Here is a 24,787-nt window from a genome sequence, read left to right on the forward strand (position 1 = left end):
ATTCTGCCTTATGTAATGTCATATTGGAGAGGTTTTGTAAATGATATTTCATGAAAAAAGTTTGGTCATTACCCCACATATTTTTATAACAAACAAAATAAGAGAAGTTGTCTTTAAACTGATTCAAAGATGCTATCCAGACAAGTGTAATCTTAAATGCTTAAGAGTTATTAACATCAACTGTTCCTTTTGCTTACTGAATCCTGAAACTTCTGTTAATTTATTTGGAAGTGCCCTCATTCAATTACATTTTAGTGTGATATTCTTAATTTTTTTATTTGTTGGCCGAAATAAATATTCACTAAGTCAAGTTTTGTAAGTGTAAACTTTATTTTTCTCAATTTAAAATTGAAATGAAAATGTATTTTGAGTCTATTGAGGGATCAACAAACTTAAAAGCAATACGAACAAGGACTTTGATGAAGGACTTGACAATTGTCTTGGACTAAATGACTGAAAACCCCTGGATTGTTGTTGTTTAATTGATGTTTAATTGTTTTCAAGCATCCAATAATAATGATATATATATATATATATATATATATATATATATATATATATATATATATATATATATATATATACAACCCGCCTATCCACTCCTATCCATTTTTTCTTTGCCTGGTGGTTTTTTGCATGAATTATGGGATAGTAACTTCCGTATAACTGTAAAATAACAATAATGAGTTCAAATAAGTTTTAAAGGATGGGTACAATATTCTCTTCACATTTCATCCATTAAATATGAAAAGGAAATGTATTAGAATGATTTACCCCAAATGTCTCTCTCTCTCATTCAAAATTACAAAGATAATGTAGCTATATTGAAAATTATTTGAAGGTAACTGTTGGAAATGCAAAGAGAAAATAATCTGGAGGAACAAAACACAGTGAAGTCTTTTTTTTTTCTCAGAGCGCTTTGGTTAAAGGTATGCTTGAAAGAATAATACATTACATTAAAATACCAAGCACATATTATCAAAACAACTAAAATGAATTACTCAGTTTTCGCTATCTATTTTTTAACAATCTTATTTTTTCATGTCATTGGTTTTAAGTTCTTTTGAATGAAAGTTCCCTGTGCAAACTGGATGTGCAGCTCATTATTTGAAACATAGTAGTCACGTTCAAGAAAATGGAGACATGTACAGAAGATCAGTTTTCCAGTAGATAGTATTCAAACTTACAGGCCCACTTAGTTGCGCTAAATAGCAACTTAACACAACTCATTCGTTCATTCATTTTCCTTTAGCTTAGTCCCTTATTCATTAGGAATTGCCACAGCAGAATGAATCACCAACTATTCCAGCATATGTTTTACGCAGGGGATGCTATTCCAGCTGCAACCCAGTGCTGGGAAACACCCAAATAAACTTACAATCGTACTCATACACAAAGGCCAAATTCACCTAGAGGCTTATGTCTTTGGACTGTGGGGGAAACCGGAGCACCCGGAGGAAACCCACAAAAACACGGGGAACATGCAAACTCCACACAGAAACGCTAACCGACCCAGCTGAAGCTCGAACCAGCGAACTGAGCTTCCCTAAACACAACTCAATAATTTAATTTTAATAAGTTATCATCATGATTTGATCAAAGCTGGTCATTACGCTCTTTTCCAATAGTAGAGTTGGAGCATGGCTGCTCTTATAAGACAATGACTGCAACTAAAGTCACATCTCTTGAAATGTACTTAGTTCAAATAATATTTTGCAACTACTAAAATAGGTGTGAAGGCATTTGATTATTTTTCCTATACAGACTCTGTTTTTACATATGAATAGAGCACCAACTGGCCGATTTAACAAGTGAGCCCATTACAAATACAAGATCTCAATCACAAGTTAGTGCATCACTTGATGGAAATAATCTTTGTGCATGAGTTTTGTGCTAAAATGTCACAAAAAAAATTCACACTGTGTCAAAGATTCAGATGATCCAAAAGATAATCCTGAAGAGAACCACTCGGTAAAGTCACTCGAGCACATCTCAAGATGTTTGGTCGGGTTCAGGTCAACTGGTCATCAATTTATGTGTGAAAACAAACCTCTTCTTTACAGTTTAATCCTCAAAGACCCAAGTATGAAAAAACAGAGGATTTTTTCAGCTTTTACACGTTGTAGACATTTTTTCACATTTTTTACATTTTGTCAGGATTTGTGATTTTTGTCTGTAAGGATATGCTGCAATATTGCAACATTATTTCTTTGGGTAGCAAAAATTCAGTAATTTTAGCCAATTTGTCAACACATTGAAGGAACACCTAAGAGTTATTTACAGGTTCTGATTATGTAGAGTTAAATAGTAATTGCTAATAATTTTCACCTTAAATGTTTTTAAAAAAAATAAAAAACTGCTTGTATCCTTTCCAAAATTAAACAAATAACACTTTTTTCAGAAGAAAAAATATTATTAGACATACTGTGAAAATGTCCTTGCTCTGTTAAACATCATTTGGGACATATTTGAAAAAGAAAAAAAAAATCAAAGGGGAGCTAATAATTCTGACTTCAACTGTATGTCAGGTGTTCCCAAATTTTTCAGCCCGCGACCCCTAAAAAAACAACGCCAGTGACTCGCAACCCCCAAATTCGTCAGAGGTGGTTATAAATATACAAACGTTGCACACACAGCAATAGGCCTATATAAACATGAGCATATTGACAACACAGGAAAGTGCAACATTCTAACAAACATAGTATTTTTAAAGCCATTTATTAATTTGGTAAATTTAATATTAACTTCAGCTAAAGAGACTGGCAAACACAATGTCTTTTTGCAGGAGTCTATTCTTGGTTTAATTTTGGAGACTGCCAATCAGAGATTATTCTCAATGTTGAATTTTGGCCTGTATTTATTTTTAATGTATTTAATTGCCATAAAGGTGTCAAAAAAGTTTAACCTGGTTCTATAAAAATGAAAAAAAAAATAATTTAAAGGCTTGTTATTTGCATGTTGTTGTTGTTTTTTTACTATTAAAAACTACTATTTTTATCTTCTGTGAGTTAAGATTTAAATATGATCACTCTAATAGTTAAATAACGTTTATCTGACTTTTGGAAATCACCAAGCGACCTCCTGTCATTGTCCCCCGACGCCCACTTTGGCAACCACTGATGTATGTGATAATCATACACAATAATGAAAGTATTTTTGAAAAATAGTCACACACACACACACACACACACACACACACACACACACACACACACACACACACACACACATTTGTTTTGAATGAAGTGCAGCAAACATATGACTGCAGTTACCTAACACCCCCAGTTACCTAACATTACCATGATTGAGAGGAGTGGCCATCAGAATAGTTTATATACAGAATATAACCTCACAATACACTAAAAGCTGCACAAACACACGGACATCTACTCATGTGTACTGTGAGTAACAGGCTTAATTTTCTTTTTTCTGAAATTTCTGAACAACAATCCTCAGGCTTGCAAGCACTGCATGCATATATGAAACTGCTGTACATATGAACTAATTTAAACTCATTTCATGCAGAAAACAGCAAAGTCTGAGCAAATATGGCATTGAACAGCACTGTTGACTTGTTGTCCAACAGCAACTCCTCTGCTGATCCGTTTTATGAGTGCATGGACTCCTATCCAGGAAACCTTCTCATTGCTTTGGTCATAATGCTGAACGTCATCTTTTTTCTGCCCCTGAACTGCTGGATTTTGTGGCTGATCAGAGGAATTAAAGGTGTTGCCAGGGCAGACTTTGTCGTTTTGAACCAATCTGTCACTGAGATCATTTGCAACATTTCTCTCATCGTTTTTCTGTCTGGTACTTTGCCTAATAAGAAAGTAGTTACACTAATCGCTAATTACCTGTGCAGTACATTCCTGATGGGTCGACCGCTCTTCCAAACCTTTTTCTGTGTGGAGCGCTATCTGGCTGTGGTCCTTCCGCTGGTCTACCTAAGATACACGAAAGCCCTTAAAGTAAAAGCGTCATTTGTTGGACTGGTCTGGCTGATAATTCTGATGGCTGGATGGTATACAGTTTACTCCTACCCTACACTGCCAATATGTCTTTTCGTGGCAATGTATCTTGTCGTATTAGTTGTGTGTTCATCTTGCTCTCTCATGATTTTATGTGTTTTGAAAAGACCCAAACCAGGGGATGGAAAGGAGAAAGAAGGAGCGTATCAGCTGAAGAAAAAGGCTTTTCTAAGTATCACAGTCATTTTGATCACGCTGGTGTTTGGCTATGGCACAGTCTCATGTGCTTTTGTTTTGCGGGATCAAGTTCCGCACCACACTTTTTGCTTAATTGCTGGTTTAAGTTGGTGGACTCTTGTACCAAGCAGTGCCATTCAGCCTTATCTCTACCTATCTAAAATCAACATGCTCCCTTGCATCAAAAATGCTTAATATTTTTGGCAACACTTTAGAATAATGTTCTATTAGTTAATGTATTTACTAACATTAACAAACAATTAGTAATACATTTGTTATGGTATTCATTCATCTTTGTTAATGTTAATGTTATTTAAGTTAAATAACGTTAGTTCATGTTAACTCACTGTGCATTAACTAATGTTAACAAGTACAAGTTAAGATGTAAATAATGCATTAATGTTGATCTACAGTGGTGTAAAGTAACAAATTACTCAAACTACTGTAATTGAGTAGTGTTTCTCAGAAATTATAATTTACTAAGTCGTTTTTAAAGTGTGCACTTTTATTTTCCCTTGAGTACATTTTTACTTCAGTATCGGTATTTTACTCTACTACTTTCCTTCAACCTGCAGTAACTACTTTATTTTTTCCTGTCTATGGGGATTAGAAAAATCAGTCCTGTGATTCCACTCCAAACAAATCACACATTGAAGGTGCATCGCCTCGTAATGAACTACCTCAAGACACGGGTGATTTATAATTGCAGCAAACTGTTTGGAAGCATTAAAAGTGTCCAAGAAGATGCTCAAAATCTTGACACGCAATGACCAAGAGATGCATGTCACTGATGAAAAAATGACAGATGTTTACTGTATGATGGCCAAAATGGCCTTAAACACTCTGCAGGCACATGACATCAACATGACGTCAGATTGATGTTGTACCCCAACGTCGTGGGAACATTACATTTTGTTTGGAAATTAAAATTGGGTTGACGTCAGAACCCAACATCAGGACAATGTCAATGTCCAACCTAAAATCGACCAAATATCAATGTCTAATGATGGTACAGCTTGACGGTGTGTGGACGTTACCACTATGACGTCTATCAGACGTTGGATTTTGGTTGCCATACATCACGAATAAATGTCAGTTGGTTTACGATGTTGGCTCAATGTTGGATTTTGGTGACCTGACATCACAACCTAAATATAACATAATCTTAACATCTTATGATGTCGTGTGCCTGCTGGGCAATTACTAAATGCACTACAGAATGTTACGTTTACACATCCACAAATTACATGTAAATGCATCAGCTTTTTTCAGTGTAATACTCACTACTCTTGAGTACTTTAGAAATGGCTACTTTTTAACTCATACTTTGAGTAATATCTACAACAGATACTGTTACTCTTGCACTATATTTTTAGGCAAGTAATGGTACTTTTACTTGAGTATGATTTTTCAGTACTCTTTCCACCACTGTTGATCTATGATAGATGCTTTACAAGATCATTGATACCTAGTTATTGTTAGTAAATACATTAAATAATGGACCATTATTCTAAAGTGATACCATTATTTTTTAGAGATGAGAATAAACGCTGACCACAAATCCAGTCTTGGAATAGGCAAAAATACATTGTTTGGGTAAATATTATAGCTTTTGTAAGGACAAAAATCATGTTTATGATCACATTACATAAAGATATTTTGTAAATTGCATACTGTAAATATATTATAATCACATTTTTGATTAGTAATGTGCATTGCTCTGAATTTTGATAACTTTAAAGGCGATTTTCTCAATATTCTGCAGCTTTTAAATTGCTGTATCTCCAAATATGGTCCTCCTTAGCAAAGTGTACATCTATAAATTGCTTATTTATTCAAATTTATTCATATAATGCAGAAATCTCAATTTCAAAAAAATTACATGCCTGGTTTTGTGACTGATGGTTCAAATGTAACAGTTGTCAAACTCAGTTCCTGGACGGCTGCAGCTCTGCACAGTCCAGTTTAAACTCTAATTAAACACACCTGATCAAAGTAATTGAGTCCTTCAGGCTTGTTTTAAACCTCCCGGTAAGCGCAGGTTTGGATCTTTGTTAATTTGACACCCCTGAACTAGATCATTTTGATGATTTAAAAAACAGACAAAGAAATGTTTTGTAGTATATATGGAGTTCCTTATTTTTAAATTGCACTGATGGATGATTTCAATGTTATGTCACCTGCTTTGAAAGTTATGACTCGATGGAATGGGCGTTAGCAGTGGTTATCAACTGATAGATATGGGCCAGTAGGGGCCTACTGTGCCTACTGATAAGTTCAGAATGCTGTTATCATCCATCCACAAGGTTAATCAGCTATACTAATAGAGAAAACTCCAGACCCAGATCTGTTTTTACATTACTGTGATGGTTGGGTTTAGGGTTGGGGTAGGGATAGACGTTAGTAAAATACAATTAATGGGAAATTTTACAAATAATATAAATAATTCTCATTAATGCAGCCGTATCTAGAGCTGACTAACCATGTGGATGGATGACAACAGACATCAGAGCCTACCAATAGGTGCAGAAGGCCCCTACTGGCCCATATCTATCAGCTGATAACCACTTATAACGCCCATTCAATCGAGCGACAACATTCAAATCGGCTGGTTCTGTAGAAAACAATTGTTTTTGTAGAGTAATTTGCAAGAACTCATGCTTAAAATGTTACCATTTTTAAAAAGTAACAAAAATCTTTGCTATTTTCTGAACCATCACATCCATTTATTTAGTTTAAATTTGAAGAAGATTTACAATCTCTACTCTCTTCTTGTGTGAATCTTTAAACCGATATCTGACAAGTCCAAGGGTACCAGCAACTGTGTTTATTCATTTAGCCTGGCTTTCAGATAATTATGCACTTATTTTGTATTGAATTAATTTCTTTAAGAGTTCCAGAGTTTGCTGTTATGTTCGGTTTTATTCAAAACTCATGTCAGTTTCAGTTTGCTCTGTGTGAGTGGATTTTTCTGTTGTAGTGATGAACTGTAGCCTTGGATAAAAACATTGCCTATGTTTTAGCTGTGTATTCATTACTTGTTTATCGTAACAAACACATACATACAGAAGTTTTGACTATGACCCTTACCAAAGTTGCATATAGAACATTTAGTTGTAAAGAAAGTATCTTTCATTTGCTTTAGGAATAGGATCCTGTAGAAATGAAGTTGAACTGTACATCTGAATGTTTCTGTATTATAAGTCAGTGGATGCTGGAGTCTTAATCTTGTTTATTGGCTGATGGAAATGTGGAAAACTCTGTCAACTGATATAACCCTGTAGGGCAACAATTAAAATACTAGAGTGTTACTTGGGGCTATTACAAGATTTGTTAGTTTAAATATTTTAATTCATGTCAATGAAGTTAGCATATACTGTATATGGTTATTCACCTTATGGAGGGTTATTCATTGAGCTTGTTGGCTTTTCATTGGGTCTAAACTGTAATTCAGTTACAAACTGTAACTGCTTGTTTTTGTCTTTTGTTTTTTATAGTAAATTTTATGAACAACTTTATCCTTTATTGTACTGAAGTGTTTATGCATTGGTTAAAAAGATTTGTCAAAATTTTACCTAAAAAACCTTTGGTAAATTGTGTAAACACTTAATCTGTAAATATATCAAAATGCAATACATGTGTATATCTACTTTTCCAAATATATAATAGATCACACACTGTGTGCTGTAATCACCACATGAGCTTCACTGTGAATGGAGGGAGGGGTCATCATCACAAAAAGCAGTAAATCCTTACAACACACAACATGCTCTACACGTACATGTGCAACTGTCCATGCATCAGTAAGTATGTTGGTGGACTTTCTACTCTTTGAAAAATGGAATATTTATATTTTCAGATTTATGATATTTTGCTTGACAGCATTAAATATTAAAAATAATAACCATGTCTATAAAGCATTTGTATTTTATGTTGAAACTTATATACAGTATATCTGTAACATAACAGTAATGTCTGTGTACTTTAAATCATTTGGTTTATCAATTTAAGCTTATATTTATGTGTTCATTCTCAAACTGTAACATATAAATGACATGTTTTGTGGTTTTATTTGCACTAAATTTGTATGATTAATAAGTTAAATTAACAACATATGCTTTGATGTTACATTAATGAAAATAAGCTAACCATTTTACAATGTCTTTTTTTTAGTTGACACGTCAGTTGTAAATACCTGTTATATACAGGTGAAGTCAGAATTATTGGCCCCCTGTTTATTTTTCCCCCCAATTTCTGTTTAACGGAGAGAAGATTGTTTCAACACATAAATAAAGATAATAGTTTTATTAACTCATCTCTAATAACTGATTTATTTTAGCTTTGCCATGATGACAGTACATAATATTTGACTAGATATTTTTCAAGACACTTCTCTACAGCTTAAAGTGACATTTAAAGGCTTAATTAGGTTAACTAGGCAGGTTAGGGTAATTAGGCAAGTTATTGTATAGTGATGGTTTGTTCTGTAGACTATCAAAAATATATAGCTTAAAGGGGCTAATAATTTTGACCTTAAAATGGTGTTTAAAAAATAAAACAACTGCTTTTATTCGAGCTGAAATAAAACAAATAAGACTTTCTCCAGAAGAAACAATATTATCAGACATACTGTGAAAATTTCTTTGCTCTGTTAAACATAATTTGGGACATTTTTAAAAAAGAAAACAAAATTCAAAGGGGGGCTAATAATTCTGACTTTAACTTTATATATATATATATATATATATATATATATATATATATATATATATATATATATATATATATATATATATATATACACACATACAGTTGGACGTGTAGGGGAAATCAAAGCACCTGGAGAAAACCCACGTTATACATATATATGTTGCTGACCCCTGCTTTAAAGTAACATCAAAACATTAGTTTTCATTACTTTTTGGTCATATCATTTTGTACAGTATATGTATAAAATACATGTTTTGGCTAATTTGATCTTTATTTCACACAGAAAACAAAGGTGAAATCTGACTAATTATGGCGGCAAAGTGTTTCTCCAATTTTACCACCCCGTCTGGAAGTAATTGTTCTAGTGTTCAGTTTTTTGAGTGCATGGACTCCTATCCAGGAAACCTGATCACCGCCTCTGTCATACTGCTGAAAGCTGTCCTGCTGCTGCCTCTGAACTGCTGGATTTTATGGCTGCAAAGATCCGCTGGTGTCACATCTTCAGACTTTGCAAATCTGAACCAAACAATAGATGAAATCATTAGTTTGATTTCCCTCACTGTTTTTCTGGCAGGCTCTCTGATAAATAAAACTATCATAATTCTTATATCTAGTTACCTGTGCAGCACTTTCCTGGTGGGTCGACCGCTCTTCCAAACCTATTTCTGTGTGGAGCGTTATCTGGCAGTAGTCCATCCGCTGGTCTACCTAAAATACACGAAAGCCCCAAAGCTCAGAGTGTCATTTGTTGGACTGATCTGGCTGATAATTCTGACATTTGGATGGTATCTTGTCTATAATTATCCTAACATACCAATTAGGCTCGCAATGGGACTGTATCTAGGAATCTTAGCTGTGTGTTCATTCTGTTCCGCCATGATCTTGTGGGTTTTGAAGAGGCCCAAACCAGGGGACGGAGAGAAAGCAGGAGCGTATCAGCTGAAGAGAAAGGCTTTCATAGCTGTCACGATCATCTTGATCACCATATTCTGTGGCTATGGGTCAGTCTCATGTGTTATCATGTTGAAAGATCAGCTTTCATACCACACTTACTGTTTATATTTAGCTTTAAGTTGGTGGACTCTTTTGCCAAGCGATGTAGTTCAACCTTACCTCTATCTGTCAAAAGTGGACAAGTTGCCATGCAAAAATGTTTAAATCATATGTTCACCCCAAAAAACAAACGTATTCTTCCTTTTAAAAGTTTGTTTTTTCTGTTGAACACTAGATATTCTGAAGAATGCTGGTTATCAATCATAGTCCACTGTAACACATATCTGTTAGTTAACAGTTTCCGTATAAGGGATTCACAAGTGCTTTCTGTTTATTTATGGTTGTGAATGCCATTGTAGGATGTTGATCTCTGCTCTGTTGACTTTTGATGTTGAAAATTCAACTCTACAGTTTAACAAAGTAACAATAGCCACAGCCATGTCACCATGCAGCCCAAGACCGGTTACTCACTGAAGCTAAGCAGGGCTGAGCCTGGTCAGTACCTGGATGGGAGACCACTAGGGAACACTAGGTTGCTGTTGGAAGTGGTGTTAGTGAGGCCAGCAGGGGGCGCTCAACCTGTGGTCTGTGTGAGTCCTAATGCCCCAGTAAAAGTGAAGGGGACACCATACTGTCAGTGGGCGCCATCTTTCGGATGAGACGTTAAACCGAGGTCCTGACTCTCTGTGGTCATTAAAAATCACTGATGGCACTTCTCGTGAAAGAGCAGGGGTGTAACCCCGGTGTCCTGGCCAAAGTCCCTCTATCAGCCCTTACGATCATGGCCTCCCAATCATCCCCTTCCACCGAATTGGCTTGATCACTGTCTCTCCACTCCACCAATAGCTGGTGTGTGGTGAGCGCACTGGCGCCGTTGTCCTGTGGCTGCCGTCGCATCATCCAAGTGGATGCTGCACACTGGTGGTGGTTCTGGAGAGAACCCCTCATGATTGTAAAGCGCTTTGGGTGTATGGCCATACACAATAAATGCGCTATATAAATACACACATTACATTACATTACATTACTTTTATTGATTTTATAATTACCCTATTTAAAATGTAATAAGTTGCACTACTTTTCGATTACTTTTTAAAAGTAAAGTAACTAATTACTTTTGATTACTGTTAAGTGTTTAATGGACATTTTCAAATAAATAATTTTCAAGCATTTATACCGAGGACATGTTCCCCGTGGGATTTAAGCCTGTGGGTGCACCGCAAATCAAAAGCGTCAGAATAGCATTGCTTTAATAAATGGACTCAGCAGAAGGCATCGTGCACATCAAAAACAAGCAAAGCAACAGATTCATATTATCCAACATATCCCAGATTTAAAAAAAATAAATAAATTTTAGATGTAACCCCATTTGTAATCTTTAACATTTTCACAAGTAACTGTAGTTTAATTACACATTTTTTTTTAGTAACTAACAAATTACTGTTACTTTTATTTTGCAATTAAATTACGTAGCGCCATTACATGTAACTAGTTACTCACCAACACTGTTGACATTTTAGTACACTCTCAGAAATTAAGGTACGCAAACTGTCACTGGGGTGGTACCTTTTCATAAGGTACACATTTGTACTGAAAGGGTCCATATTGGTACCTCAAAATTCTATATTAGTATCTACTGTTTTTAAGAGGGACACTTTTGTACATTTTAGGTGCTAATATGTTCCCTTAAGGTATTAATTTGGACCTTTTAGGTACAAATTTGTACCTTTTAAAAAAGGTACTACCCCAGTGACAGCTCACATACCTTTATTTCTGAGTGTAGTTTGAAGTAATATAATGTATAAGAAATAATATAGAGAGAAATAAGTTTGTAAATATACTGAACAACACAAACCCAGACAATATATCACTTTTAATTACCTTTTTTAAAATAAAAGTCAGTTTTTAAAAATATTTTTAAACTTAAAAGTTGTTGGAAGAAAGATTAACGTTCCATGATGCAATTCCTAAGCATAAATAAATTGGAAAAAAATAAAAACATGAATCAGAAAATACAGAATTTACAGATTTTTTTTACAGTGTATGGGAAAAATGACTATGGAGGTCAGTACAACCAGCATTTTTCTAAATATCTTCTCTGTTCAACAGAAGAAAGAAACTTAAATAGGTCTTGAACAAGTGAGTAAATGATGACAGCGATTTCATTTTTGGGCGAACTATCCCTTAAATCTGTTTATTGACCTCATTCTTTACAGGAGCAGCCTATGGCTCAAGACATCTGGTCTCATTCACTACCACTGATTTTTAGATTTAAAAATATAACAAACTGATATGTTCCTATTATATTATTAGACTTTTTATGTTAGTCATTTCCCAGTGATGGGTTGCGGCAGGAGAGGCATAAGTTGTCAGTTCATTCCGCTGTGGCGATCCCAGATTAATAAAGGGACTAAGCCAAAAAGAAAATGAATGAATGAATGTTTAGTCATGAACACACTTGTTTGTAGAGCAAGTAGTTTGACTGTTTTCTAATGTTTATTATTCGTAGTCATTTCTCCCATAAAAAATCATTCAAAGATGATTCCTTGCATTTACTCATTTGTTTCAAGTTCATTGGTTGTAAACAATTTATTTGGGCTGAATTTAAACAAACAAAGGAATTTGAACATTACAAAATTTAATTTGTTTAAATTCAACACATATAAATTGATTGCAACTGTTTTGCATTGCCTTTTTAAAGTGTAGGCGACTGAATCGGAAGTTCTAAAACAATAAGCGAACATCCGTATTGAAGAATAAGGTCAATAGGATTGTTTTAATAATGGTATAATGTGAAGATCTTTGTTATCTGCAGAATATTTATGAAATCATGTTTGATTGTTGATGAGTAGCATTAATTTTCAAAATAAAAGTCTCCAATTCTAGTAGATTTGCCCTTGTGTTTGTTCAGTGGAGTTTTTTTTGTAGATCCCAGGTGTTAGTAACGTGCCACCTTTGTCAACATGTGGTCCGTAGGCTCGGTGGAAACACTAGACTTATGACTGGAGGCAAAAACAACAGTGCCTAGTTTCAATTGATTTGAATGTAGTGCAATGTACGCTTACCACATTTTTGCATTAAAACATATGACAAATTACAGTATGACAGTGTTTTTTGCTTTTAGGAAAATTATAAAAATGTTTCAGCTAGCAAGTGCCTTGAACTGGAGTGGAAACATGTAGGTAGAACAATTCAATTAAAGCTTAAGATTAAGCAAAGAGTAATAAAAGTCTGTTATGTTAAACAGCTATCAATGGTGAAGAGTCATCCTTTAACAATTTTTTTTATTGTAAAATCAAAATGTTACTCTTCTTATTTTTATGTTTATAGTGGTGTTTGTTATAAATGATGTATCTGTGCACTTCATTATTTTGTAAAAAAAAATAATAAATTGTCCTCATATTCTTCTATCAAATACCATAACCCCTCCAACCAACATACCTATACCTTTGTCCATCTGTAGATCTTCCTTCCAATGATCTTCCAATGATCCAATTGGTTCCCAAAGGACAAAATTATGCACCCATCTACATTTGATCTAATTTCTAATATCACAATTTTTTGACTGTTTCAATTGGATGTAATTTGGGAACATTGTAATATGCGAATATTAGGACAATCCTAACATCCATTTCATGCTCAATTTAACATGACTTTGAACAATGGTTTGTTCAATTTGATGTGATAAAACATAGTCAAGATTCAGATTTGTATGACAGTATGAGAAGTTCAAAAAGAAAATTTGGCTGAATGAGATTCAAAGATACGAGTGAGTATAATTATCCCAAATACTTACTGCATACTAAATGGCGGAGAAAGAACTTATTTTTTACAGCCACGCTGTCAAAAGAAATAATTTCACTAGCTTGTCGTGTATACTTGTTACATTTTTTTTTCATTTTTGTTTCATTTATTTGATTTATTTATATAGGGACTGAAAAAATGGTTGGCTTTTAGTAGCTCTGCACCATAGACTTTTTAATTGCCAGTTCTGATTGCTGACCCACCAGAGACTATCCGATTAGAGATGAGGCGAAGATGAACGTTTGTGTGAACAACCCATTTATTGTCACCACTCAACAGACTTGACTTATGACACTTGTGTTGTGGTTTTTCTAAAATAAAAACAATAAAAAGGAATATGAATATAAATAATGATAATCAAACAAATTACAATAGTAAATTATAGTCAACAACACAGCACAAAACATTGAGCTTGATAATAAAGTAATGTGCAAATGATTGTGGGCAAAATGTGACAAGCTGTGACAAGCTGCTACTTCAATATACCCTAGCATGCATTGATGTAACCTGAAACCTTGTTAACAGAGCGCAGATTGTACAGCGCCTCACTCACAAAGGCTATAATGGCGCATGCGCCTCGCAGTTTGTTTAAAACAAAGGATTTGGTTACACTTCAACACTTCAAATAGGAAGATAACACTGGCTAATGAACATAAGTGGAACTCTAATACACACAATATGTAAATATAGATATATAAAAGTGTTACAATATGAATTACGGGGTTATTGACACACCTAATATGTATTAACGCACACACATATACATCGCGGCATCGCGACGTCACGGCCATAATAACTACTCACAGAACAGAACAACTTTCGTCATTTACAGGATTGTAAACTTACTTCTGCATTCACGCACAACACTTGTGGCAACCGCTGACAAACAATGATGAAAACAGTCCGTGATCTATTCCTCGCAAACTTTAGCATCCGTCTATGTGTCTCGCTACACTAGAAACTAAAAATCTGTTTGGGTGGGGAAGATTGCGTAGTCACAGATCCTGGACGCTGATTGGCTCAGGTAACGTGTTCTGGTGTATGCGGGGTGCCTCATCATAAAGGACAAAAGACAGAGGTTAGAATTGCACTTATAAGCTGCAGCCTTTTTTACAGCCGCCCCCATATTTATGTAAGAAATATGTACACACACAAAAAAGGCTTTATACTGTTGTGGGATTTAAGCTTAATTTAATCTGGAATAGCAGGTAGTTGTATGAGGCGGGCTACTGGTCGTGTGTAAGTCTTTTTTCCCACCTGAACTTTGGCTGTCCTCACTCTAGTATCGGCTCCAGGGTGTACGTCTACCACTTTTCCTACAGGCCAGAGTGATCTTGGTAGTTGTGGGTCAACTATCAGCACTGTAGAGCCAACTTGAGTGTCTGGAGTATCATTTTGCCATTTCTGGCGGCTTTGAAGACCAGGGAGGTAGAATTTGATGTAGTGTCTCCAGAATTGGTCCGCAAGGATCTGACTATGGCGCCATCGACGTCTACTGACCAGTTCTGACTGGGGGTACACTGTCAGGGGGAGTGAGGCATCCAGCCGCCCCATTAAGAGACAATTTGGAGTAATGGGATTAGAGTCAGAAGCATCAGATGAGGTATATCCCAATGGTTTGGAGTTCAGAATTCCTTCGATTTCTGCCAGCACTGTTTGAAGAACTTCAAAGGTCACTGACTGATTTCCAAGCGTGACCATCAAGGCATTCTTTAAAGAGCGAATTTCTCGCTCCCAACAACCTCCAAAGTGGGGTGAATTAGGAGGGTTGAAATGAAATTCAATTTGCTGTTTGGCGAGTTGACTCTGCAGATCAGGGGCAAGAGCTGTGAAAGCTTCCTTCAGCTCTCTCTCACCACCTCTAAAGTTGGTTCCCTGATCAGATAAGAGCTCCTGTGGCTTTCCTCGTCGAGCTGTGAATCGCCTGAGAGCCATAAGGAAGGAATCGGTTTCCAGACTGTGAAGTATATCAATGTACACTGCTCTAGTGGTAAGACATTTGAATATTATTCCCCATTTCTTTTCATTGCGTCGCCCCGTTTTGACAGTATAAGGCCCAAAACAGTCCATGCCAGTAGAGTGGAAGGCCGGCTTAAAGAGCCGCAATCTTGCTGGAGGAAGGTCGGCCATTCTAGGTACTTCTGGTTTCTTCCTCCATTTCTGGCAATGTAAACATTCTCGTTGTAAGTGCTTGATGGCCTCTCTACCACGCAGGATCCAGTATTTCCGGCGGATTTCGGCAAACAATCTCTCTGGACCTGGATGACGAAGTTTTGAATCGTAACTTTGAATTATGAGCTTGGTTGTCGGGTGTCTTGGATCCAAGATGATGGGGTGCATATTATCAGGTCCCAGATATGGACTATGTCGTAGACGTCCGCCAACTCTGATTAAATTAGTTTCGATATCAAGTTCAGGCGTCAGGGCTCTTAGCTTGCTATTGCTGGAAAGTGATTTACCAGCCTTTAACTGGGCCAGGTCTGATGGGAAGGATTCTTGTTGGGATTTTTGCAGGACATCAATCTCAGCGCGCCTATAGTCACTGGCTGTGGGGTTACCATTGGCCGCCCCTTGAAGAGCTGTGAAATCAATTAGTTCCTCCAGGGTCTTAAACTGGCTGTAATCTGATGATGCGAAGCAGACCTGTACATGTGTACCAGTTTTGCGTAGTTCGTCTCTGTCTATTTCCTTAGGACTAGGACATTCGGGCCACTGATTAGCCGGATCTTTTAGGAAATGTGGTCCTTGGTACCAGCAACTTTCCAAGTTGAGCTCGCAGAGACTCTTTCCCCGAGTGATGTCGTCAGCTGGATTGCTGGTGGAGGGTACATATCGCCAGGAGTGTTGCTCAGTTAGCTCCTGGATCTCTGCAACCCGAGTACCAACAAATACTTTGAATCGACATGATTCAGACTGTAACCATGCCAGTACTGTTGTGGAGTCGGTCCACAAGATTGTGTGGCGAATGGGCAGGTTCAGTTCAGTTAAGAGTACTTTGGAGAGTTGAGCTCCAGTCAGTGCAGCGCACAACTCCAGTCTGGGGATAGATTGTTGTTTTTTTGGTGCTACACGAGATCTGGCGGTTAGGAATGCCACCTCCACTTGTCCATACTGGTCCTCTGTTCGAAGGTATGCCACCGAGCCATAAGCACGTTCAGAGGCATCACAGAAAACATGCATATCTCTTAGGCTCGTTTCTGTGTCTTTGTTGGCACTACAGTAACATCGAGGAAGGACAATGTTTTGTAGAGCTGGTAACTCTGCCTCCCACTCAGTCCATGTTTGTAGCAGATCTGTAGGCAAATGTGGATCGTCCCAATCCCGTTTTTTATCCCACAGTTGTTGTACAAGAATCTTGGCACGAGTGGTGTAAGGAATGAGGTAGCCCAATGGGTCATACTGACTGGCCAGTATTCTATATATATTACGCATTGTAGTCTCTCTACTATCTTTGGCACGATATTTGTAGGAGAGTGTGTCAGACTGATGATTCCAGAGGAGCCCTAATGTTGATTCCTGAATGTCCGATTTGCCTTGCGATATCCAGAGTTCAGCACTGATTGATATAGATTCAGGGGGCAGGTGGTTTATGGTGGAAGGAATATTGCTGGACCACTGTCTTAGCTCGAAACCTCCATCTGCCAGTTGATTCTTAATTCTGTCCACGAATTCCTTTGCTGCTTCAGCTGAAGTGAAACTTTGTAGGCAGTTGTCTACATAAAAGGATTTCAGTACTGAATTCTGAACATCATCCCCGAGATGACTATGATCAAGAATGTGTTTTTGCAGTGCAAATATGGCGCAGCAGGGGCTGCAAGTAGTGCCGAAGGGGAGAACCTGCCATTCGTAAACAGTGGGTTGCTCCTGGACATTTAGCTCTCTCCAGAGAAAGCGCAAAAGGGGTTTGTCCTCTGGAAGCAGTCTAACTTGGTGAAACATTCCCTTGATATCACTGCTGACCGCAACAGAATGTTCTCTAAATCTGAGGAGAACAGCAAGAAGAGATGGCCCCAACACAGGCCCCGGAAGCAGAAGTTCATTGAGGTTTTGACCGTGATACTGGAATGAACAGTTGAAAACAATGCGATTTTTGCCATTGTGTTCCACCATATGGTGTGGGATGTACCAGGAGCAGGGGGTGTTTGTCACAGCGTTTGGTGGCACTCTCTTAACATAACCTGATTTTTCCAGTTTTGCAATCTCTGTGATGTAGGCGGCTGCTTGCTGTGGATTTTTAGCCAGTCTCCGTTCAGTGGATCTCAGTTGTGACAAAACAGCCTCCTTTGGTGCCTTGAGTTCAGGCATATTCTTGACACGCAAGAGGGGTGTTGCATATCGTTTCACTCCATCCATCTCAACCCTTATTGTTCTCTTTTCCAGAAGTTCCACAGCCTCCTGGTCCTGTCTGGATCTGATGCAAGCCTTGTCGCTGCGCCATGGCAATACATCCATTTGCCATAATTTCTCTACTTGCTTGTAGAGATCAGATTCTGAGGATGTGACTGAAGTGAAAAGACAATGCTGTTCTGTCACGTCTTTCGGCATGTGTTGGACTGGACCCTGCAAGGTCCAACCAAGACGAGTTTTTATAGCAGCTGGTCCCCCATGTGGCCCTAGCCTGACTGGTTCCACTGGGGTGATCAGGTGGGGATAGTCTGACCCAATGAGCAATACAGGGCAGACGGCTTTGAATTCTTGGAGTGGAAGTCCTTTAAGGTGCCGATATCTCTCCTTCAGACTTTTCACTGGATGTGAGTGTTCTGCCAAACTTAGCTGCTGAGCAGTGAAGGCACTAGTGATGTGAAACCGTTTAGTAGGCTGAGCAATGGGTGAGATGGTAAATGAAACAGCTGCCCCTTTGAGGACTTGCAACTCTTGTCGAATAGTTCGAAGTGGGAGTTCTTCAGGCTGACCAGTTAGGCCAAGTTGTTGAGCTGCACTATGGAGGATTATGGTTCTCTCAGATCCATCATCCTGAATTGCATAGGCATTCATCCTTTTGCTTCCATTACTGAGAATCACCCGGCAGATTTTAAGTAGGACTTTCCTACTAGTTGGTGGTTTATGAACAAGGAGAATCTCCTGCATTGTGTTCAACAGACAAGTCTTTGGGTCTGCAGATTCATCCTGAGTGAGCTTTGGGTTTTCAGGCCTTCCAACACTGATTTCATGCAGTGCCATAAGGTGTCGGCTGCTGCACTGTCTGCAACGCATCTTCAGGTTGCAATCTGCAGATTTATGTGTTCTGCCACAACGCCAGCATCTATTATTTTCTTTGATCCAGCTTTGTTTCTGGTCTTTAGTAAGTTGCTTAAAGTTGCTGCAGTTATTGAGAGAGTGCTTACTGTTGTCGCAATAGGGGCAGTAAGGCTTCAAAGAGCTCCTAGATAATGGAATAGGCGGTATAGGCTCAACAGTTGCTTTCTCCGTGCCCAGATAGATTGTGGTGGGTTTAATGGCTGGTTTATAGTCTCTTAAGTTCTCTCTTGTGCGTGTTTGGGGCATTCTGCGTTGACTGCTCGCAAACCTTGTGGTGTCCTCCTGAACTTGGATTTCGAAATCTAGCCATTCTGCGAAATCTAAGAGGGTAGGGATGGGCACTTGATGTGGATGTGCATATCTCCGAAACCCTGATCTTAAGTCATGTGGAAGCTTCCCAAGGAGCCGAGACACATGAGACCCACACTGCAACTCAAAGGAGCCATTTCTGCCCAACTGCTCCAGCATGCCAACCAGAGAACGAACTTTAAGGGCGAAAAGTCTAAAGGCCTTCTGATCTCCACTAGCTATATTTGGGCCATCCATTAACTCAGCAATCCGCTGCAGTGCAAGTTGATGCGGCTGTCCATACTGCTGATCTAATGCAGCCATCGTCCTTGTATAGGGATGTTGTGAATGGCAGTATGAGTCTGCTATTAGCAGAGCCTCCTCTAACTTCAGATGGTCAGTCAGTATCTGAAATTTGAAACTTTCTGTAGCATTGGCTGGGAGTATATTTTCCAGAGCAATTTTTAGCCGTGAGAACTCTCTAGGGCTGGGATGGCTAAAGTCAGGAATCATGGGGGTTGGACCGCGGTATGGTCCTTGTTCAGGTGGAGGTGATGGAGTTTGTGTCCTAAACGGGATCTGTGGATGTCTCACAGGATCTTGCAAGTGCCAATAAGGAGGATTTGAATAATGAGCATTCAGGCTTTGATCTCCTTGAGGCACATAGTGGTATGACAAGTTCCCTCTGAGGGCAGAACTGTGAGGTAGGCTTCTAATCTGGTCCCTTGCTTTATACTCAGACTGATATTTGAGTCGTGGAGCGGGTGTAGGGGTGAAGCTCGTGTCGTTAGTGCCCCCCTGTGGCCAGACACGGGGTGCAGGTACAGCATGGGTGGAGGTATACTGCCTTGGAGGGGCAACAGGTGCAGGGGGCTGACTTTCATGTCTTTGCTGCCCCATATGAAACTGTAGCTGTCTCATTTGGTGCTGGAGCTGAGTGAGCTCCTTTGCATATTGTTCATTTGCACGCTGGAATATGTCCCTTTCTTGCTGTATCGTCCACAGACTGTTGTGTAGTTTCGCATTTTCTCTTGCTACGATATCAGAAGCTCCTTCATCATCAGACCACTGTGATGGGCTGTCAGCTTCATGACCGGGTAGGACTGGAGTAAAACCAAATGCTCCATCCTGTGTATCATCGCATTCAGCCAGTCTAGGTGAATGAGTGAGTGGTGACAGGGGCGGTGGAACAGGCTTAGGGAGAGTGAATCCAGTGAGGTCGTACTCATCATAACGTGCGGGGAGGACTGACTTCCTCCTGACGCGCACAGCAGGCTCATCCCCTGAATGTTGTGACATCTTCTATTTCTCTGGTCAGTCCTCGCTCCGGCTCGAAGGACCATGAAAAAATGGTTGGCTTTTAGTAGCTCTGCACCATAGACTTTTTAATTGCCAGTTCTGATTGCTGACCCACCAGAGACTATCCGATTAGAGATGAGGCGAAGATGAACGTTTGTGTGAACAACCCATTTATTGTCACCACTCAACAGACTTGACTTATGACACTTGTGTTGTGGTTTTTCTAAAATAAAAACAATAAAAAGGAATATGAATATAAATAATGATAATCAAACAAATTACAATAGTAAATTATAGTCAACAACACAGCACAAAACATTGAGCTTGATAATAAAGTAATGTGCAAATGATTGTGGGCAAAATGTGACAAGCTGTGACAAGCTGCTACTTCAATATACCCTAGCATGCATTGATGTAACCTGAAACCTTGTTAACAGAGCGCAGATTGTACAGCGCCTCACTCACAAAGGCTATAATGGCGCATGCGCCTCGCAGTTTGTTTAAAACAAAGGATTTGGTTACACTTCAACACTTCAAATAGGAAGATAACACTGGCTAATGAACATAAGTGGAACTCTAATACACACAATATGTAAATATAGATATATAAAAGTGTTACAATATGAATTACGGGGTTATTGACACACCTAATATGTATTAACGCACACACATATACATCGCGGCATCGCGACGTCACGGCCATAATAACTACTCACAGAACAGAACAACTTTCGTCATTTACAGGATTGTAAACTTACTTCTGCATTCACGCACAACACTTGTGGCAACCGCTGACAAACAATGATGAAAACAGTCCGTGATCTATTCCTCGCAAACTTTAGCATCCGTCTATGTGTCTCGCTACACTAGAAACTAAAAATCTGTTTGGGTGGGGAAGATTGCGTAGTCACAGATCCTGGACGCTGATTGGCTCAGGTAACGTGTTCTGGTGTATGCGGGGTGCCTCATCATAAAGGACAAAAGACAGAGGTTAGAATTGCACTTATAAGCTGCAGCCTTTTTTACAGGGACAATGTGCAACATGGCATGTTGTGCCAGAATTAGCTAGATTGCTAATTTACATCGAGTCCCTGTTATATCTGTAGTCCCTGTTACATTGTAGTTTATAAATTTAGATAGTTCACAGACTTTTACTCCCTTTCCAGAACCTTTTCGTTTACTGTTCCTCTCTGGTGGAACATTATATCTAACTCAATATGCTGCTAAATCCCTGGTAACGTTCAAAAGGCACCTACAACACATCTTTTCTGTGAGCACTTAAGCGAACTTCTGCCATGAAAAGGCTTAAAGGTCACCAAATCTGCTCCTGCGTCATTAACTACAATGACGCTGGAGATTGGTTGCTGCCACCTTTGCAGCCAATGAGCTTGCTCCTTATTAGTTTAAATGCTCTGTGTTGTTTTATGCTGTTAAGCTGCAGCGCGTTTTCGTTGAACCCTTCTCCACCTCAGCTCCACCTGTGTTAGATCTGCTAAGGGGTTACATGTATATTTTATTTGCAGCAGCAGCAGCGTGTTATATTCTCAGACGGCATGTGGCAATGGCAGTAGTAGGTCTCAATACTTGCTCTACCATAATATTGAAAGCAGCAGCAGCGTAGCAGATCTATTCCGCCAAGACCAAATACATTAACATTGCCATATAAATATTCATTACCATACTAAATCCACAGATTGTTCATGACAAAAAAACAATAATGACAAAAACCTCAGAAATTCAGAAGCTTTGTATTAGTCGCATTTGATGTGAGTACTGTCTCTTTACAGTCTCTTATGAAAACTTCTGCTAAGTGACTGAAGGTTAAGGTAAAGATAAATTTCATACCATTTAAATGCACCATAATTTAAGTCCTTTACTAAATTGAATACTCAACATATTTCTCAATAGTAACATCCAAATCATTTAAATTTTTCTCTGTTTCGAGCCTTGGCTGCAGGCTCAGTTGTCATTTCTGTGTGGAGTTTGCATGTTCTCCCCATGTTGGCGTGGGTTTCCTCCGGTGCTCTGGTTTCCCCCACAAGTCTAAAGACGTGGTACAGGTGAATGGGGTATATGCACAGCTAGTGTTTTTCAGCCTATGATGATCTTCCTGTAAAAGCTTTATGTGACTATTTTAAAAATTTAAAAGGTTCATTTTACAGCATTGATGTTGTAATGTAACTCAAATATAATCAGTTCAATAGACTTAAGCATCCATTTGACTGTTAAAGAGTAAAAAGAGATAAACAACCCTTTAAATGTAGGCATTGCCATTAGCAGCAGGCTAGCTCAGAAATTCCATTGAAAATACTGGGGTAAAATTAATTTCCATATTTTTTAAAGACATGGCATGGAAAAATATAACCTAATGCAGTGCTTCTTGTTTGGTCTGATACCCACTTTATATCGTGTCTCAGCCAGGCAATCAAGATCACAGATTTTTGAAGAAATCAAATCTTAAACACGGCAATTTTGTATGCGATGACAATTAACTGGAAGCCCTGGGGCTGGCTGAAATTAAAAGTCCATGCGCATATACCCCATTGAGTAAGCTAAATTGTCCGTAGTGTATGTGAATGAGAGTGTATGGGTGTTTTCCAGTGATGTGTTCCAGCTGGAAGGGCATCCGATGCGTAAAACATATGCTGGATAACTTGGCGGTTCATTCCGCTGTGGTGACCCCTTTGTCCGATGTTGGCATCCTTTTCATCACAATGATATTCATTTGTAAACAGTTTCAGATGGAACTAATTTAGTTTTTTTTCTTCAGTAGATTCAAATTAATTTTCAGTGGTTGCAAACATGTTTCTGTGAAATTACTTACGGCTGCCTGCTTTGTCAACATGATCTATAGGCTTGGTGAAAATATGGAGGTTTACAGGAGACACCAACACACAATGCCTTTAATTTTCAGTACAATTCAATATGACAACCTAAAAATTTAATCAACCTATTTTTTTTGACTGTTGATTGCATAAAATACTAACTGACCAAAACATTGTGTTGGTTGTATTTAAAGGACATACAACTGCTACTTCTGTACTTGTGATACAAAACAATTTTACATTAAAAAAAGGGTCAATTAAAAATGTTTTAAAGGTAAAATGCAACAAGATGCCTGATTTTTATATTTGTTTGACTGCTTTCAGAAGGTTGCTGAAAAATTGCAAAAAATACCGCTGCATTATAGTTAATGGATCTCAGATTTGTTTAGTCATGATAAAATACTGTTCTGATGGCAATATAATCTTTCATTATGATAAAAGTTTGCTGAGGGTGTGGATTAAAGATAATGTTGTAAACAAACAGTTTCTTGCAACGACCATTAGTTTGGCTTCATAAGACGGTAATGCATTGTAAGGAACCACATTCATTTGTAAAAATATGCAGATTTCTATCTAATAAAAAAGTTCTATATAAATATTTAAAACCAAATACAAGGAAAATAAAAGCATTTCATTGCCTGTTTATGTGTTTTTATGTGACAAACCATTTCCTTACTTTTTATGCATACTACAGTCACCACCAGTCAATCTCTGCGGACAAAGAGGGGGGCGATGTCATGAAATATAGGTGGTATAAATACAAAATGCAAAACGTAAAACACACCAGAGGCTTCATGGGTGTGTGATTAATACTTTGCGTGAGTACATTGTTTATTTGTTCTTTTACAGATGCGCTCGATATATCAAAGTTTTGGGCAGCTGCCATGTATATATAGTCAAATAATTATTCTTGCTGCTTGTTCAAACTAATATATTTAAAATGAGCTGAATTCTTGAAACACAATTCTTGAGGTTTTTGTTGGGGCAACTTAATTGCTTTAAATTAAATCCACTTAAAGCTTTGAAAATTATTAAGTTAACTTAATCGATTTGTGTTGGGACAACATGAAGGAATCATTTTTACAACATAACCGCTAAAAGTACACTGTTAAAAATCTTGTTGCCTTAATTTTTAAAATTGAATTAAGTTAACTTTTCTAGTCATTTCAACTTACATCAGTCAAACTAACTAAACATTTTACGTTAAACATTGTATAACTTGATAAATTCAGTTGCTTAAGTTAAAACAAATTAAGATAAAGTAAAAACATTTATGACTAATTCATTTTTTTTTTTTTTAGAAATTAAGACCAAATAAGCAAATGTCTTTTTGGTCATCAGGCAAAGATTTGTTAGTAAGACCACATTAAAGTATTGGTTGCTTGGTGATCAGGTTTCTTAGGA

The 24,787-nt window shown here is 37.8% G+C and overlaps 3 protein-coding genes and 1 long non-coding RNA gene across 4 annotated transcripts in view; 3 read left to right on the forward strand and 1 right to left on the reverse strand.

Moving 5' to 3' along the window:
- LOC141375336 (uncharacterized) overlaps nt 1-24,787 on the forward strand; it is a 68,951-nt gene that overhangs the window by 32,441 nt on the left and 11,723 nt on the right. The window lies entirely within an intron of this gene.
- LOC147835949 (uncharacterized) lies at nt 3,457-4,400 on the forward strand. Its single transcript, XM_087260100.1, has one exon. The coding sequence runs from the start codon at nt 3,549-3,551 to the stop codon at nt 4,398-4,400; it is 852 nt and encodes a 283-aa protein (XP_087116226.1). The 5' UTR covers nt 3,457-3,548.
- On the forward strand, nt 7,874-12,786 carry LOC147835950 (uncharacterized). The gene is made up of 2 exons (XM_087260877.1): nt 7,874-8,008; nt 9,199-12,786. Exon 2 carries the CDS (start codon nt 9,225-9,227, stop codon nt 10,071-10,073), a length of 849 nt encoding a protein of 282 aa, XP_087117003.1. The 5' UTR covers nt 7,874-8,008; nt 9,199-9,224; the 3' UTR covers nt 10,074-12,786.
- On the reverse strand, nt 13,954-21,433 carry LOC103909845 (uncharacterized). The gene is given in 2 exon segments (NR_200075.1): nt 13,954-20,781; nt 21,317-21,433. It is a non-coding gene; the product is annotated as an uncharacterized LOC103909845 (long non-coding RNA).

This window comes from Danio rerio, chromosome 7 (assembly GCF_052040795.2).
Source record: "Danio rerio strain M-AB ecotype USA chromosome 7, GRCz13ab, whole genome shotgun sequence".
Classification (NCBI taxonomy): Eukaryota; Metazoa; Chordata; class Actinopteri; order Cypriniformes; family Danionidae; genus Danio; species Danio rerio.

Coding starts and splice junctions, on each gene's coding strand:
- LOC147835949 (XM_087260100.1), top strand. CDS start 3,549: ATGGCATTGAACAGCACTGTTGACTTGTTGTCCAACAGCAACTCCTCT.
- LOC147835950 (XM_087260877.1), top strand. CDS start 9,225: ATGGCGGCAAAGTGTTTCTCCAATTTTACCACCCCGTCTGGAAGTAAT.